The 18904-nt window shown below is 38.4% G+C and overlaps 1 protein-coding gene across 4 annotated transcripts in view; it reads right to left on the bottom strand.

The window, feature by feature from the left end:
* Positions 1–252: 252 nt before the first annotated feature.
* Positions 253–18904, bottom strand: part of APC (APC regulator of WNT signaling pathway) — a 103953-nt gene continuing 85301 nt past the window's right edge. For all 4 annotated transcript variants that reach the window (XM_069775778.1, XM_069775774.1, XM_069775779.1 and 1 more), the window contains 5 exons: positions 18460–18599; positions 16934–17011; positions 14213–14329; positions 13315–13529; positions 253–12896 (listed from right to left, as the gene is read on the bottom strand). In XM_069775778.1, the coding sequence (XP_069631879.1) occupies positions 6329–12896; positions 13315–13529; positions 14213–14329; positions 16934–17011; positions 18460–18599 (7118 nt within the window). In that variant the 3' untranslated portion in view covers positions 253–6328. The remainder of the gene's footprint in view (positions 12897–13314; positions 13530–14212; positions 14330–16933; positions 17012–18459; positions 18600–18904) is intronic.

Below are 18904 nucleotides of genomic sequence, written 5' to 3'. Positions count from 1 at the left end.
AACATGGAAGAAAACAGAGCTCTACTGGTGAACTGCATGTCTCTGAGCTGTTTTTTTCCACTTCTTATTCATCTGAAACATGACTACCACCAAAACAAAACTGCATGGTTTTTTAGAGCATTTGTTCTGATATGCTGAATCATTATGGAAGTGTCTTAACAGCAACTTCCTTTTTAAATGAAATCATATTTCTAATACAGCAGACACCCAACTTTCAGTAGTAGCCAAGAAAACAATTCCACTCTGACAAGGTGCAATCAGGAGGAAATTTTATATAACACTGCAAGTAATAAATAAATTATGCATAGCAAGACTAAATTCAGAATAAGTATACTGTGAAACAAAATACATTAGAATAGTTGAAGAAAGAATTAATTACAGCGTTAGGGTATAAACAGTAATGCATCTCAGGCAGAAGCAAACAACAGAACTGAAGGAAGGATGATTGTGGGCTGAGTTTGTTCAAGAGAAACAACATTTACAGGTGGGAAGATGCATCTGATCTCAGAGGATGACAATTTAATTACTTGCAGAGAACCAGCACAAGCTTTATGCATGTTAAATCCCACCAAGAAGGAGGGCATTAGAGATACTGTTTGTACGTATGGCTTGAGGTCTGGGCAGAAGTGCGTTTTACTGAGTGAACAAGCTCCCTCTACATTTTCCTGATGTCCTAACTGCAATTCCACAGCCACTCAAGCAAAGGATGCTTTCACGAACAGCAAAATTAGAATAATTTCCTGAAATCTTGAAGTGGCAGCAATTCATAAATACATAAGCCTCTAACTATGTGGAAATTTCCTAAGAAAGGTAATTTGCAAAACTATGCTAGGGAGGCATTACCCAGTCTTAAAGTAAGTAAACAGCACATCTGGTAAACTGAAAGTTGACAGCAGAAAACCTATGTATTAAATACATACTCTGTATTCATCTTGGCATCACAAATTAACTGACACCTACATTAATTACTGTTGTGAACTCTTAAGCTCTTCTGCACCACAACAAATTCCCTTGCACTTCCAATATGTAACCAAACACAACACGTAACCAGTTAACTTACCATTCTGACTACAAACTCAACCATAACTACGTAACATTCTATAACACATTTACAGATACAATCTGTTATTCTGCATATAGGAAACTATGAAGCAGCAATCATATTTCTACATGTTATCTCAATTGAAAATAAAAGCATGGGCATCTCTTCTGGTTAAATGTAAAAGTGCAAAGGAGATGGCTGTGGAACCAGAGGGTGAATACATTTGGGTAATTTGGTATTAAGAAGGTCCCCGAAGTTTTAAGCATGTGAAAGAAGTCACGCTTCGTATTAACTGACACTTCACTTCTGATACGCAGCTTCATCCAAATCACACATCTCAATAAGAACAGAGCTGTCAGGCAGGTGGATGCGACTTTGCAAGGCATTACAGTAGATATATGAAGTTATGTTTAGGTGGAAGTCTACATGTGATTGTTAGCTACACACTTATGGCTGTTCATACTATTTAATGAAAGCTAGATGAGAAAAGACAGTTTGGGAGGCATCTCGTAACAATCCTTTTTACTGGAAGGATTTACTGCATTGAATTCAATATTGTAAATTTAAAAATTGTCGCCTAGAAGTTTATGTATGGTAGAAAAATTTGTTCTTGGAGTATTTTTGATGAAGAAGTACTTCTTTTCCACAAGTCCAAACTATAGACTGATGTAATATTTCTGAAGTTAGTTGTCATAATTTCCAGGATAAAGGACTTACCCGAACATAATGTATTTAAATGCAAAGCAGAAGTTCAAAGTGAACAATAGTTAGAAGTACCCCCCCCCAATTTTAGTTTGCTTTTGCCGTCTCAAAAGGGGTGAAGAACAGGTCTGAAACTTGGCATATCAGCTTAAAATTGCCTGTAATGGCTTGATCCAACCCACTGATCACCCATAAAGGAAATTATCCCAACCTCTTTCTACCAGCCCTAGCTGTTTATTTTCTTTTCTGCTGGCTCAGGCAGTGCTTGTTAAACTCTGCACTAAGCAAATTCAGCATACTAAATGCAGCACTAATCCTACGCCCTCCATCAGTTCTGCTAAGAGGTGAGCTAGTCCACTGAAAGGTCAGATGAGAGCCAGGATTCACAGCCAGGAGCACAGAAGGGAGAAGGAAACTTCTTTCAACAGTGCGTGCTGTTTCTTTGATTCTAGCAATAACATGGATCTTCATCCTTAAGAAAATGATGACACTAATACATTCTTATCTTCTTGGTAATCTCTATTTCTAGCTCAATTTCTGTTAGAGGTGATGGGGGGATGGACAGTTAGGAAGTCCTCCAAAGCGGCCATCAAAGAATTCAACTGTCAGATTATCAAACAAAAGTGTTGCAGTTTCATGGTCTACTTGTACACTTTCAGAATAAACACTCATTAATTTGTGGAACAAAATGTTCTCTCTCTCCTGTGCAGCTTATGTAATTTACTGGGGAAGACATGAAAGTACATCCCTGGGACAATATGGCTGAGAGTCTCCGAAATTGTCTCTTTTTTTCCCCTCCCCCTTTACCCAAGACACAGCAACTAATTTCCCCAAACCATCAAAGATACTAGTCTATGCTGAAGAATACTGTTGTTTACTGAAATTTATAGCATAAACTATACTTGTATTCTGCAGCCAAATCCTGCTTGAAACAATATTCCAATCTCATCAGGAAATCCTGGCAAGGCTTTCAATTTTTAAGCTGTCATCTCTGACAGAGTTTTGAGAATTACCTTAAAGCTTTCAGGGGAAAATACTCTGATAGAGAACTGCACATGAAAAAGAGAAAGAGATTAGTTCCCCTTTAAAGTCTGCAATATTTAATCAGAAAAGCTTTCACAGAAAATGAGCAATAACCTTAACTGTGGCACCCAGCAGGAAACGAAAATGAATGTACGTTTTAAAAAGTGAACCAATTACCATTTGAGGAGAGGTCACGTTTCTGCTTTTCACATCAAGAGGACAAAGCTCTAAGTCAGTCTGAAATGAGCTTTATGAGTGTATTTTCAGTATAAAATGATTTTTAAGTACAAGTTTTATATGTTCTGGATATGGTAAGCTAATTCAAGGACAACTGAAGGTCTGAGCATAAGTCACAAAAGTTCTATCAAGATCTGCAAAAAGAAAGGCAGTGCATCCCAGAAGAACAGTAAAATGAGTCTTGGTTTCCTTAGCTCCTTGCTTTCCTTTGTTTTGCCTTGACGTAAAGAATGTCCTTGCACCTCCTATGGCAACTTCATAAAAATAAAACCAAGAAAGAAGAGTAAATATTTAGCAGCATACATCAAATTTGACTATCATGAATTTAGACATCATTAACAAAATCCAAGACCAATTATACTTACTACAGCCATTTTTCTTTTTTTTTTTGAGTTTTGTATTTCCGGGATCTGGTTTTTAATAGTTAAGCTTAGAATATAACTTTGTATCCTCATCCCTAACATAAATCAAACAGCATGGATGTCCTTAAATATTCTAAAAGGCTCTTAGTGGATACTAAATATTTTAGATAAAGAATCAGAGAAATGTAGATCTGGAAGGGATTTCAAAAGATCACCTAAGCCCATCTCTGCACAGAGGCAATACGAAATATACTATAGTCCATCCCTATGAGATGTTTCATAAACCTCTTCTTATATCTTCTACAATGGAAATCTCACAACTCCCATGGGAAGCATATTTTAGTGTATCACTACCCTTATAGCTGGAAAGCTTCTCTCATCTGTCTTTGCTATAAATATAGGTTACTTATGACGATATTAAGAGAAACTTCCCAATTATAATGATCATGAAGTACCTCCAAGACTATCTAGAGAAGCCACTACAATTTTCAAAGACATTCTGGTGTTTGATACATATACAATTATTTATTGTTTCACCTCATCTTCTTCTGATTCCCTCAGTTATAAAACTAAAATCAGAATTTCTTTACTGAGATTGAGCTTACCTTTAAATTCTTATATCAACACATCACAGATGTAAAGCCAGTGTTGAACAGCTATCCTGGATTATGCGGTATATCTTCATATCAGTAGTTAAAAGCCCAGCACAAAAAAAGTATCACATCATTTGTAACGAAAGTGGTCTTGCATTTTAAACTCAAAGACGGAGTTCTGTATTCTACTCCAATAGGAAGTTCTGACTTTTAACACATCAGATAATCTCTGCCTCCTATTTCATCTTTAAAAGGACACTAATATTCCCATTAAAAGCTTTGTGAAGATACTATATGCAAAATATTTCAAATGCTAACATGAGGAGCACTGCTTGTTAACAGATCTACTAGATGATATAGAAACACGGCATGTCTCTAAGCAAATCTGACAGAAAGCAAAGAACAAAAGAGCAAATAAGATACCAATTCTGCCAAACAGATATTTTTGGTATTGGCTTTTGACTTTATCTAAGTTGACTTCTGTTGGCTCATAGTATCTCAATTCTGTTCATAAACAGCGCATGTCTTATGGTGATTTCAAAACAAAAATTGATTCATTTCAATATCAGGTGAAGTACAAAAAACACAGATGTGATACACTCTGCAACTGTGTTAAAGCTACCATAAAGGTAAACTGCTCTATTTCAGGGCTTCCTGAAATCAAGGCATTTTGAATCCTGAATGTCATTTATTTAGAATGCTAATTTTAGAATAGTCCAGTTGAGATACCACAAAACTGACATACTGTTTCATGGTTTGTTCAATCGTGCACAGAATGGGTAATGTTCTGCTCTCTCATGTTTCTACTTCAAACCAATTCTCATCTAAATTCATACTATATTTATATTTTTAAAGCATAAATCTGTCTTTTCAGCATTGTTGTAGCACAAACCGTATTTGCATCCAAGAGGCTTAGGGCAGCAAATGTCCTGGTTTGTGTATAAAATTGTTTTTCTACTACGATAACAAATTTCTTGCTGCCATGGCATTCTTGCGATATTTTCCCCTTCATAGTTTTTAAAAAATAAATTTAAAAAATGCATGAAGATTTCAAATAGAATTAAAATTTCATCTTATAGTCACTATTTCACATTCTACCTTACTTCCCGCAATTAAAAAAATCTTTTGTTTTACAAATACTATTTTTATAGATACAATATTGTTTCAGGCTTGCAGTCACGAAAACAATTATACTGCTTGGCTACTGGAAAAACCCTGCCTTTTAGCCTTGTTATGCACCTGAGATGTGTGAAACTGTCTCAATTACAAATATATTACAGAAGACCTAGGGCCTGATCCTGCAACTGTTATAAGCATCCTACAACAGCCATTTGTCAGTGATAAGGAAGAACAAATATTGGAGGTGCAAGATTCTGCTGGATCAGGCCTTAAGTTTAAGTGCATTATATAACACATTATATGGTGACATCTCAAAACAAAATACCGTATTTTTAGGTAATGCAGAAGTAACACACACAATTTACATATAGTAATAATTTATTCTGAAATGTTCATTTTAGTCTCTGTTGAGACATCACCCATGTCTCATTAATAAAAGAGCAGCCATCTCACCTCAAATACCAGAATATACAACAAGTTACAGCATAGCAAAAAAATTCTACCTACTTTAAGATAAACTCTAATTCAGGTAAAATAATTTTGTTCAAGGTTTTACAGTTACACAGTTTTCCTTTTTTTTTTTTTTTTCCAGAGCACAAAGAAAGTGTAAATTGTTACACCATAACTATCTATGCACATTATGTGACCACAGAAATGTTAATCATTACTTCAGAAAATGAACCATCAGTTCCATTCATGCAGAAAAGCAGGCTGGGAAGGCTTGTTCAGCAGAAACCATATTACTGTGAATTTCACAGCCACATGATTAATTATTGGGTTAGATGGACTCACAAATACTAAAACTGAGTATACTTTTTTGCATAAATAATAGCAATTCTTCCCTGATGTAGTTTAGTCAGTCTGTAATCTAGAAATAATTGATAAAGCAACATGACTGTATCATCTCCATCTGCAGTGTTCCATGATTTCAACGACAAGCAATATTTAAAGGATTATGGGATGGGATGCTAATTAAATATATGTTAAACATACTGTACAAATATACTTGCGTTAGCAATTTTATTCCAAACTGTCCATCAGGTATTCCTCCAAAATATTACCAGTGAAGACAAAGTATACTATCAAATATGGCTTCCAGAACAAGGACCCTCTAACAAGAATCAAAACTATTTACAACAAATAAAAAAACCAAAAGAATCAATCCCCAATCTTTTAAAGTTTCATTTGAAACAAAATTTCTAAATAGCTGCTGTATATAATACATCAGTTTTATTTATTTTTTGTTGCACTTAAACAGAGGTTACCAGGTAAGAGCCAGAGTGACGTTTAGGACTCTGAGTTCCACTGGAGTCTGGATTTTCAGACTTGGAGTCGCGTTTCTTCGTGCTGTTATTTACCGGTGTTGGTATCTGTGATGGCCGAGCAGAACTATTGTCCACACTACTCTTCCTGCGGCTTGGATTGTAGTTGAAAGGAGTCACTCTTGCTGCAACAGCACCAATGGGGGAGCTATGTTTGCTTGAACTACTGGAACTGAATGGTGTACGCTCACTTACAGTACTTTCATTATTTTCTGGTGCAGGAACAGGATTATTCTGCAGAGGCTTTGTTTCAGTGCCTTTCTTGTCTGGACTGTCTATTTGAAAGAAAGAGTTCAGACGGTTTTCTAAACCAACGGTACGAACAGGAACACCTCCATTCCCTGGGGTTTGTTTTTCTTGAATCTCTTTAGAATCTTTACCATTCACACCCCCTTTCTCTGAAACACTGTCAATAACAGGGGGAGTATTTCCAGTTGGCGACCTTCCAGATCGAGGATTGTTAATTGGGCAGTCCTCTATCCTCACCCACACATCCTCTGTCTTAGAGACAGCTGGTGCCATCTGATAGATGAGAGTTTTGGAATCAGAACCATTTGCGGCAACCGAGGAAGAATGCTGAGGATCATTCATTATCTGAGGAATTTCATTTTCTTTTATTTTTCTCCAAGTACCTTTTGCTGGTGCTTGGCTTTCTTTACTTTGCTTGGGTCCAGAAAGAGAACTTCCATGTTGCTTTTCATCTTCACTTTTCGCCTTTTCACTTGATTCTGAAGAAGCTGATAGAATTGATGAAGAACTTCCAGTTCTTCGCCAAGTGCTTACACGAGGAAGGGATGAGGAATGCTTACTATGCTCACGCTTCCATGTTCCTGATCTGTTGATCAGCAATCTAGACGGACTCTCAGAATGAGAACGAGCTATATCGTGACGTTTTGCTGGTCTCCCATCATATTCTACAGAAGGACTGAGATTAGGGGGTAATTTTCGCCAACCACTAGTCTGGGCAGTTGAATGAGTGGATAAAGACATATCAGGAAGAGATGGACTTAAAACTGGGGTCTGTAGTTGGGACCTTGTGGGAGAATCCGGTCTGGAAGGAGACAGAGATTCAAATGAAGCTGACTCTTCTAATTTCCGTCTTAGAGTCGGGCTCGGAGCTTCTTTAATGAAAGTTGACTGACGAACGAGAACAGGTCTCTCAGATCTGTCAGATTCACTTCCACTAGATTTTGCGGATGACATTCTGGATAGTTCAGTCTTTTTGTTGGATCCACCACTGCTGAGAGCCTGGTTTAACCCTTTTGAAGCAGACTCACTTCGTGGAATACTACTGGTACTCTTGGGTAAGGCAGTTTGCTTTGTAAGGTTTTGCTGGCTCATCTGCCTGCCTGGTGATGTATATGACATTCTACCTGAACCTGAAGATTTAGTTGAAGCTGTGCTAGGAGATGATGTCCTTGGCAACTGCGACAGTTTGTTCGGAGGACTTATACCATTTCTTCCTGGGGAAATTGAGTTTCGGCCCGGAGATTGCAGAGGCCTACTTAATGGCTGCTGTTGAGGTCTAGAAGGAGTGGAGTCTCTAGATCCTGATCTAGAAGGTCCTTTACTTGATCCACTCTGGTTCAACCCCGATGGCTGCCTAGTTACAGGAGCTGGCTCAGGTTTCACTGATGACTTGACTCCTCTTGGAGAACTAGTCAAACTTTGGCCTTCACTGGGACTCTTGGAGTTTGTGTTTTTGAGCGGGGGACCTTTTTTGGAAACAGGACTAGTACTTGAAGAACTATTTCGAACTCCTGGAATATGGATCATTGTCCTACCACGTGAAATTGAAGGCACACTTGTCTGTTGTGGTTGCTTCAACTGGCTTGAAACTTCTGAATTGGAGCGAGTTTTTCCTGTAATTATACTTTTATACACTTTCTTCCCTCCTTTGATTCCCCTACTTTCAGATTCTACTTTTTTAGACTCCAGTGTACTCTTCTCTCCCGGCTTCAGAATTCTTGGACCTTTATTACTAGTGAAAGGTTTTTCTTCTTGGTCTGGGGTAAGATGAAATGGTGACCCTAGAGAAATACCAGATTTTAATGAAAGGATAGAATCAGAGTCTGATGAAGCTTGTCTAGATAGCGATGCAGCAGCCGCAGCTTGATGCAAGCTACTAACTATAGAATTTGCACCTTCTTGTATAGCTTTCCAATCAAAGTTCTCTGAATCAGGTGAGAAACCATGTTCTGAATCTGGCCTCTGTATCTCTCTCAAATCCAGTGTTAAATCTTCTGCTAATATACCACCTGTATTTCTGGAATTATTTTTCTCACTTTCACTCTTTATTCTTGAGGGTTTTTTCTTTTTAGGCATAGCAGAACTAATGCATTCCTGCAAAAGATCATCTTCTGAGTCAATACTAAGAGAACTCAGAGAGCTGTTTCTAGAGAAACATACAGGAGTATCTTCAACATGAAATGATTTAGGTGCATAACCAGAAGTCTGTGGTCTGTTTGGTTCCATCTGTGAATCAGTAGCCTCACCATGTTTTGCAGGTTCCCCTTCTTTGTTGTTATTGTTTTCTTGATCAATATCACTGAGGGAACTAAGAGATGAATTGCAAGAAAAACAAACAGGTGTGTTTTCAATAGCGAATTTCTGCATTTTCTCATCTGTAGCCGCTCCTCTGTCTGGAATATCTTTAGCTGACTGAGACAAAGTTTTAGGCTGGCTTCTGCCTGTTGGGTGTTTTTGACAAACTTGTGTCCTGTTACTTGATTGCTGATTTGAAGACTGTTCTGCATTAGTGCAGTCTTTAGTTTCTGTTTCTTTTGTTTCTTTTCCTTTTCTTAATTCTGCCTTCTCCCTTGAAAGGTCAACATCATCATCATCATCAAAGTCTAAAGAACTTAGGGAATCATTCCGTGAAAAACAATAGGGAGTTCCTTCAATAGGTGTGTAATGATGAGGGGAATCAAATGCAAAGCTTCCTCTTACACGCTCTTCATTATTTGGCAATTTATCATTAAACTCTCTTGAATTATTTTTAAGACTCTGTTTCTTTGTGTCTCTGTTCTCTGGATAGCTTCTTTCATTATTAATATTGCTTTTAGGCTCTGTGGTTTTTCTTATACGTGCTCTGTATTCATTATTTTGGGGAACAGGCTTTACTGGTGACGTTGGCTTCTTTTTCTCACCTTCTGGTTGGTTTTTATTACTTAGAGATGAAGATGCTTGTTGAATTTGATCCATTATCTTCTTCACTCTGAAAGGTTTGTGACTTTTTCCTTTTGGCATAGCTGAGTTAATGCACTCAGCCAGAATATCACCCTCTTCTGTTTTGTCATCATCCAGGCCTGGGGGAGTCAGAGTTGAGCTTTTTGCTCTCTGAGAGTCATCAGTGCTTCTACCTTCTGTAGGAATGGTGTCTCGCTTTTCAAATTCCCCTGACTCTGCTCCCGTACCCACACTGTCTACATTGGCCAACTCACTTGGGGGCGATTCTATTGTGAGATCACTCAGAGATGTAGCTGTTGAAAAATTTATTGGTGTACCCTCAACACAATATACCCGTGGCATATCATCTCCTGGTGTAAAACTCACATGCTTTTGGGATTGCAATCTGCTTTGTGAAGGCAAAAGTTTGTAAACTGGCAACTGGCTGGGCTTTCTGGCTACAGGAGGAGGTATTTTTGGAGCAGATGCTTGAGAAGGCTTTTTGGCTTTACGTGAAGACTTTGTTGGCATTGCAGAAATAATACATGCTTCCAATATTTCAATATCATCATCATCAGAATCATCTAGAATGTCTTTTTCTGCTTCAGTAGGCTTCTCCGCTTTCTTGTCTTGCTTATCCTTCGTATCACCTGACTGTTCAGTTTCTGCTTCATTTCCATGTTCATTTTCATGAACCGGAGGCATTATTCTTAACTCTACATCCTTCTGTATAAATGGTTCATCAAGACTCAGAGCACTCAGACTAGAAGAGCAAGAAAACCCATCCGGTGTGCTTTCTGTGGCAAAATGTAATAGCGTATCAGCATCTGGCAGTACCTGAACTCTTTGAACAGCTGCATTTACAGCTGCCTGTCTAGGACCAGGATCTCTCTTTTCTCCACTAGGTACTTTACCTTTAGCTACATCTCTTTTTACTTGAACTGCTTGGGCAGGGGGTGGTGTTTTACTTCTGCTTGGAGGCATTGTTTGTCCAGGGCTGTCTGGAAGGTCACTGGGACTTATAATACCACTTACCATTCCACTGCAAGGCTCACTTTGAACTGAACTAGCAATTGAACGGCTTTCAAAACTATCCAGGGAACTTACAGAAGTACATCTGCTGAACATGAGCGGTGTTTCCTGCACGTAATGTTCTGGTGGGCTTTTAGGAGTTTGTGCACCACTCTTTGAGGGAGATTTGGCACCTGAAGAAAATTCAACAGCTTTATGTCTAGAGGAATCAGAAGGAGACAAACTAGAAGTCTGAAGTCTACTGGATTTTGTTCTGATGTGTTGCGATGTTGATGTGATTTCACTTACTGCACCTTCTGTAGATAGAGCCCCGCTGTTTTCCTTTAGTTCTGCTATCTGTAGTGTGTTGTTAGCATCTGTCACACGTGTGGATTGATCACGTCCTATTTCATCTTCAGCTGATGACAAAGATGACAAAGAGCTACACCTTGAAAAACATATTGGGGTATCTTCCACACAGTAAGTTTGTATAGTTTCCTGATTAATAGAGGGAGTTTTACAGGAGGCAGTCTTTTGTGCATGACCACCTCTGCTCTGTGCAGAATTTGGGTGAAGCTGATTCTGTCTCTTTGAACCAGCTGAGGGGGCTGATGTGCTCCCACTGCTTGAGGAAATATGGTCAGTTTTAGTGCTTTGCACTGAAGAAGTCTTTGGAAAAGTAAAAGATGGCTTCTGAGAAGGAGGAACTTCTGTTGAGTATTTTAAACTATAATCAATAGGCTGATCAACATGATGTTCCTCTTCATTGTACTTTATACTATAATTAGTTGGCCTGTCTTCCTCTTCATGTTGTTCCTCCTCAGAATAACGTTCACTATAGTTGGTTGGCTTATCATCATCATAATCATCAATGTGGCACAAGGACTGGTTTACTTTCTGATTCATTCCAAGAGTTGAGCCTACTCTGTTCTGATCTGAACCACTGGATCCCCTTGATCTAAAGGAAGAAACGCACTCTTGCTGTCCAAAAGGTGACTGATATTTCAAGTGTTTATCATCTCCACTTTCAGTGTACACCGGGTAAGTTACATTTTGGCTCCTTGACTGCCTTTGTTCATTTTGTTTCATTTCATCATCTATTATATGCTTAGGCCTTGCCCATCTTTCATTCTGAGAGGGACTCTGCCTTCCAGAATTTAACTGTTCATCTGAGTATTTAAGGCTATAATTAATAGGAGTGTCTAGCTCTCCATCATTGTCATCCATATGATTTGCACTATGAATCTTATGTGCCAAGTCAGCTGGATATTGACCATAACTACAAAATTTACTTTCATCATCTTCGGAGTAAGACTCAATGGAAGGTTTCATTTGGCCTCTTTTACCATAGCCATCAGTGCTGCTAACACTATTTAAACTATCATTTGAAGCTCTCTTGTATTCCATTTTTGTGTAAGGCACAGGACATGTCCTGTTTGAATTCTCAGATTTAGGAAAGTATGTATTGGAATGAGTATGGGCAGTGGCTGATCTCCTCGGGGCATTTCTGTCTTCTGTCAAACAGTGCATTTCAGAAGTGGAACCAGAACTTCTGTCTTCTTGGGGAATATGCATGCTTGTTACTTCTTCCATAACTTTGGCAATCTGAGCTGCAGCAGTAGAAATCTGCATTCCTATTCTCTTAGAGGAGTTCCCGGTATTCTCTGCAGCTGGATGATAGGTAGTTAAACCTACTGCTCGATCCCTATCAAGATTTCTGTCTTTCTCAGATCGAGAATTTTCTATGTTTCCTCTACCAGAAGAGGAAGAGCCAGGCAATACCGTAGTATTTAAATATGGTGAAAGTACAGTCATATTACCAGCATTAAAACTCTCTGATCTGCATATACCATCATCATGCCGACTGGAGTCCAAGACATACTCACTGTATATATTTTGCTTATGTCTCTGCTTATTACGGTGAGATGCTTTTGGGCTTAAGTTATCAATGTTGTCAAAAGTCTCTGATAAATGCTGAGCATCTAATTCTGCTTCCAGTGCCTTTTGTTTTCTGACATGAAGAGAAGGTAAGCTTGATCCTGGAGACATAATGTTGGCATCCTTATATTTTGCTGGCCTGTTTGCCATGAGGTTTCTTAGAGCTGCAGCGCTACCCATGGCTATCATTTTGTGTTTTGAGTGAATGAGATTTTTCAGCATGCTGACTGCTCCCATGTCCCAGAGCGCCTCCTGGTCCTTTGCATTTCGTGCAGAAAGATTCCACAGGGTCCCACATGCATTACTGACTATTGTCAAACTGTGTGACTTCAAGTGTTGTAACAAGGTTTGTAAGCAGCTGTTCTCTCGCAAGATTTGCCTGGTGTTGAGTAATGGAAAGCAAACACCAGTAAGTGGCATTTTAAAAGGATAAGAAACAAATCAAAACACAAACCTATTATGCTAGAGGCAAGTTTTGTCCTTAGAAAAGATAATAATGAATTCTCCAGTGCAAATCTATCTCATATTTCCTCTAGCTTTCATCTGAATGCTAATCAAATCCTATTACAAATATAAATAGTTTGCTTTTAGTAGAATTCATCATTAACAAGCAGCAGGTATTAATCCGCATATTCCTGTTATGTAAGTGAAATACTTGCCTTATCAAATGCATTAAAAAGTAACTGTACTTAATTATTATACTTAATACATGCATACATATTAAAACTCAGTCATAGAAACTGTTTACTAAATACACATGTGGAACTGCTAAAGATTGTCATAAAAAGTACACCCACCTATGGTCCTCATTAGTAGCAATTAAGCTAGAAACATTTCTTAATATTCCTCCTCCACTTTCTATGATGGCTAAAGTGTTTGTTTGGCTCCGGTATGTCAGTGTGCCGACTAGAAATGCAAGAGCACCATCAACAGCACATATATCAGCTTTGTTCTCAGTACAGTGTGCTGACAAATTCCATAAGGCACTCAGAACACTTTTTAGGGTGGATTCCTAAGTAAATAACAAAATGACAGAATTAGAGAAGTTTTCAACTATTGATCACAAGCTCTCAGAAATACCTAAGTTAGCTTCAAGGAGTTATGTATGTTCCAATTTCTGCTTTCTGGGCTGATAAGTTAGATGCAGGCAGCAGTGCACACGTTAATACTTTTGTTCGCTTCTCTCCTTCCTTCAGCTATGGATTTGGTATTACTTGCCCCAAAGTTTTCAGAAATATGTGCTACAATATTTGTTAGCTGCCATAATGGTAAAAATGGCTTGAATACTAGCTGGCGGGAGACTCTGTGATGGAATCCAGACTCCGTCTGGATACCAAAAACATATGTAGAAAATTACAGAAGTGGTAATTATCTATTCGCTAACTCAAAAGAGGTTTTATTAAATTGCAAAATTATAAAAAAGGCTATTTCAACAGCACAGTTCATGAAACTGAAGAGCAAAAGCTGTCAACCCTCGTAAATAAAAGTACAGAAATACTAGTAGTTTTGAGATGTCATTGCTACATTGTGGGCTGCTGCTATGTTAACTCAAAGCAACTCTCTTCAAAGCAAGTTACCTAAACCACCCCAAATATGTGACCAACTGCTTTTATCAAAAAGGACAATAATATTTGTGTTTTGTGTAAAATAAATGCAATCTCTCCAAAATTTATCTCAATCATTTATACAGAATACCTTCTTAACTTCTAAAGCACATTCCATCAGTGCTTTCACACTTCCAACTTCTCTTAGAGTCTTTTTACTGTTTACATCTGCTCGCCAGGACAAGTTTCTCAACACACTCGCAATGACCTACAAAATGTGAAAGAAAAATAATGTATCTCAATATAGCTACTTCTAGAGCAGGTTATCAGATTTCCTCCTGGATTTCTGGAATGCTGTGGCTTCATTAACAGTGGTCATGTTCAGCTACTGAGCTAAAATTTGCTGAAATGTGCTTTTTGTTGTGTTGCCTGCTAGACTGTTCTAACATTTCAGTATGAAGTTTGATCAAAAGCACTGTTTTTTCTGTGTGGGTACCTAAAACAAAGATTTGAAATCAAGTTTCCTGCTTTCCACACGTGTTGAAAAATCGGTCCAAAAAATCCAGATTTGTGCTTTACTCCGATGTCCACACTACTTATGTAATCTCAGGAGAGATTTATATCATCTTTTTCTCAGCCTTTCTGCTTGTAAAATAGAACAGTAAGACTTGCCTGTCTCTCAGATGGTATGATTACTTTGATTAATGTTTATAAAGCTCTTCAAAATCTTTTAAAAATATGTTGTGTCTTTTACAATCAGAATAGTTTTCTATAGAAGATGAGTAGCCATTCAGCCTATGTCCTTGTCCTTGCTAGAAGCCAGACTGAGATAGGCTGTCACTACAGTGGACAGTATTAAACTCCATCCATTTATGGGCTGCAGTAAGCATGCATATCCCTCATGAAATCTGACAGAAAACTTTTACCCATCGATGTTCTCGTTGTCACAGAAGTGCGTAAGCTTGTTAGATTATGTGATGAATGCTCCCCTGCTCACACCCGCAAGGGAGCAGAGGGAGGCAGTGGCAGATGGAAGAGCCCAGTAATCCCCTGCCCTGGCTGCTCCCAGTCCCGCCACAGGAGCCATCGGCCCATCAGGGGCCCATCTCAGCACGCAGAGAGGAGCACAGGGGCCCAAAGGCGGGTGGGAACCCAAACTAAGGGCTCGGAGGAGGGGGCACCCTGTCCGGGCTCTTTCCAGGGCTCTCCCAGGAGACCCCCAGCCTCACGGCCCAGGCGTGACGCCCATCACGAAAAGTCGATGGGAACAGCTCTCTGCCCCTTTTGGACTGAGGCAGGTCAGTCTAGAAATCCTGGCCTAGGGATGTGGGACACTTTCTGGGATCCAGGAGAAGAGCATTCTGGGACTGTAGAAGACTTATTATGGGACGGGAACCCAGAGGTTCCAAAGGCAGGAAAGAGAATGGATCTATGTGATTTGGGGAGGCACAAGCATGGGAAAACACAGGGATAAGGGGACAGAAAGGCACAGTTGCATCTCAACAGTCAGCTGGTTGATATGCTTGTATCGCCGTGCCCTTTGCCTGATGAGCACAGTCCATCCCATATTCTTATTAAACCCCATTTCTAACTTTTCCTGAGTGAGGGACTTCCTGCTCTGTGTGTGCGCACGTGTATGGGGGTCTACATGCTAGTGGCTGAAGACATACCATGGGTCAGAGGACCCATGTGTCTCTGACTTCCCTTCCAAGAACACTAAATGTACTTAATATCTGCCCTAATATCAAATCAGAGTTTACCCAGTAACTTCTATTGTAATTCTAATTATTTTCTCAGTCGTAACTAGTTAGCTTCTCCTCTAGTGGAGAAAATTTTCTGCGAACAGTGTTTTAAGAGATAAAGTCAATTTTACTTAAAATTGCTGACTTAAACTGCAAGGAAAACAGGGTTTTCCCTTCCAAAAGCTGTGCCAGCTTGTTTACAGTATATATTAATTAGAATGGATTACAAGTTAATATTTAATAATTTTAAACGAGTTCCACACCAATGAAGAACAGTTCTGCACCCTCAACTCTCAGGATCACCCTAAGCCCTTCCTACAGACTTTATTTTCAGGCTGTTTTCTTTACACAGCAGGAGCCATCAGAAGAGACACTCAGGTGTCACACCATTTGCTCATACTTAGAAAGCTTCTTAGGGTGGTGCCGGTGTCAAGAGTAGTTATGTATGACTTGTCAAATCACATGCAGATTCTCTTTTGAAATACGGGTTTCTCTACTATTATTCCCCTATTATTTACTTGCTGCAATTGTAGGAGAAGCCACAATACTGTATTAATTCTCCAGGTAATACCAGTCCATTAACACCATGACTAGCAGACTAAATTAGAGAATCTAAGATCACTCAAACTCATCTTTAAAACTGGACTTCCACTAACAGATCAGTGTCATAAAAGTGAGTTTTATAGTCCATGTGTTATATGTGCTTTGGTAAAAAAAACAGAATATGACCCACAGATAAGCATTTTTACAAGAAGAAAGTTCTACTTCATAATTTGTGGAATGAGTACAGATACAAACTTTGCATCAAAGGGAGACAATACAACATGACAACAACAATAAAAACAACAACAAAAAACCCCAGCCTGGGATGAATGAAGCATATTTCAAAGAGAAAGCCTAATTAAAAAAAGAGAAGGCTGGCTGTGGACAGCACACCAGAAACTTCATGAAGATGATAGAATCCAAGCATAAAAATAACTGGTGGTGAGGCCAAATGAGTAGAACGAAGGTAAGTATTAGGAAAGGAAAGCAGAAATACAGTATTTTATTACAATGCAATGTAATTCATGGGATGCAAAGTGATGGAAATGTCCAAGCTAAAGAAATACTTCATCTCGAAAGGACATTACCTGCTGTAAGTCTTCACTTTCAGATTTCAACTGGGCTACAAGAGCTCTCATGCAGCCCTTCATAGAACATAATGTAGCCTGTAAGGAATCAGAAGAAAAAATAAAGTGAATAGTATTAAATAACAGGTTAGGTGGCTTGCTTCTGCACAATGTTTTGCTATTTTAAGCTAATCGTATCTGAAGTTCAATAAAAGCTTAGTCAAGAAAAGCTTAATAAAATATCTTGCCAACAATAAATATTTGGTCTACAGCTACTAAAAAGTTAAGCATAACTGTAAATTTCTGTTCTGGGCAATAGATAAGTGGTAAAATTGTGCTAATTTTTTTATTTTTTATAACAGGTCTAGGACTTATCTGGAACTTTACTACCTTAGAAGCCTTCTTTACTATGTGCCAGACAAAAATCACCTGTGAGCTGGCAATGTGTTGTTACCTACTATCTACTGAGTCTCACAATCATATTTGTTTTCTTTCAAATAAACATAGTATGCAAAATAATATGAATATTTAAGACTGACACAAATATAACATTTCTGACCTTTGAAGAATAACTTTCTAAGAATACAACAGCAATTGAAAAACTGTAAGGCTTAAGTTGGAAATTGTGACAAAGCACAACTAAAAATTATTCAAAAACAAAGTATGTGTTAGAACTGTACTACTCATCTGCTGGGGAGCATATACATTTATATCTGAGTGTTTTAGTTTATGCTATAAACCCAGTAACTGCAGCCCTGTTGTGGTTACTCACTGGATGATGTAAAGAGACAATATTTTGTGAAGCTATTCATTTGCAGCAAGGATTTATGCTTTACTCTTGGAACAAAACCCAAGTTATATGAAGCCTGTTATTTCCATTCACTCCTGAAACATCTTCCTTTAGAGCAGAAGATGAAAGTCTTCTCAGTACAAAATTATTTTAAGATCCATGGCTTGGCAAACTCTGGGGCAAGAAATCATTGAAACTTTCTATCTCTTGAAAGCAAAGTCCTTGTGGGAAATTAGGGAACCTATTTTCTCTTATACTAATTTGAAGTAGTGCCCATTATGAGCCAGATATGCTCCAGATATTTAAAAGCAAGCTCCAGCCTGAAGAAGTTTACCAAATTTCATCAGACAGTAGTAGTATCGTTAAATAACCGGCAACTTTACAAAATTTGACTCAATTAACTGTTCTAGTTCAACATCCTCAGAAAAATCAGTCACTATCCGTAATCATTGGTTCAAAATCATTATGTGCTAATCTAATGCTCATTAAAAAATTAAGCCAATAGATAAAAACCTTACTTTCAGTGACAAATTAAAAGTGATTTAATTTGAGAGTTGATACTATACTTGCATGATAAAACATCCAGTTTGTGGTGCTCTCTGTCAGGAACAGGATGGGAAAGACAGGTAGTTTGAAGCTCTGTCTTGAGCTCAAACTCAATATCCTATCCTGGAGATTTTCGTCACCTGTCTTGAGAACTACAATTCAAACATAGCTATGAACTGAAATTACTGTGTGTCTAAAATTTTACTCTTACCTTGTTTGCCACATCTCCAAAAGTCAAGTTTGTCAGAGCCATTCCAGCGTACCTCCTTAAGGTAACGCTATAGTGATCATTTGTAAGTCCATACATTTCACAATCCACTTGCAACAGTTCAGCAATGGCCTGCAAACCTCCTTTAAAAACAAACAAGACAATAAGTAGTATCTGTACTCTAATATCATGAGTACAATACATATATACCAAGGAGCAAATTGGATTTATATGCAGAGAACAAATATCACATCTTAAAACCCAAAGGCTCAGAAAAGTAAATAAATTGTTAAATACTGACTCTGGATCTTGAATCCTGTGCTTAGTAGCAGCTGCAAGGTATGATAGCACGACATCGAGATTTCAGGGGAAAATGGGAACAGGAAGAATTATGAGGAAGTAAGAAGCACACTCGTCTTTTAATTCCACCCAGCCAAAATCATGTCTG

Source organism: Haliaeetus albicilla, chromosome Z (assembly GCF_947461875.1).
Source record: "Haliaeetus albicilla chromosome Z, bHalAlb1.1, whole genome shotgun sequence".
Lineage (NCBI taxonomy): Eukaryota > Metazoa > Chordata > Aves > Accipitriformes > Accipitridae > Haliaeetus > Haliaeetus albicilla.
This window is presented reverse-complemented; position numbering and strand designations above follow the sequence as displayed.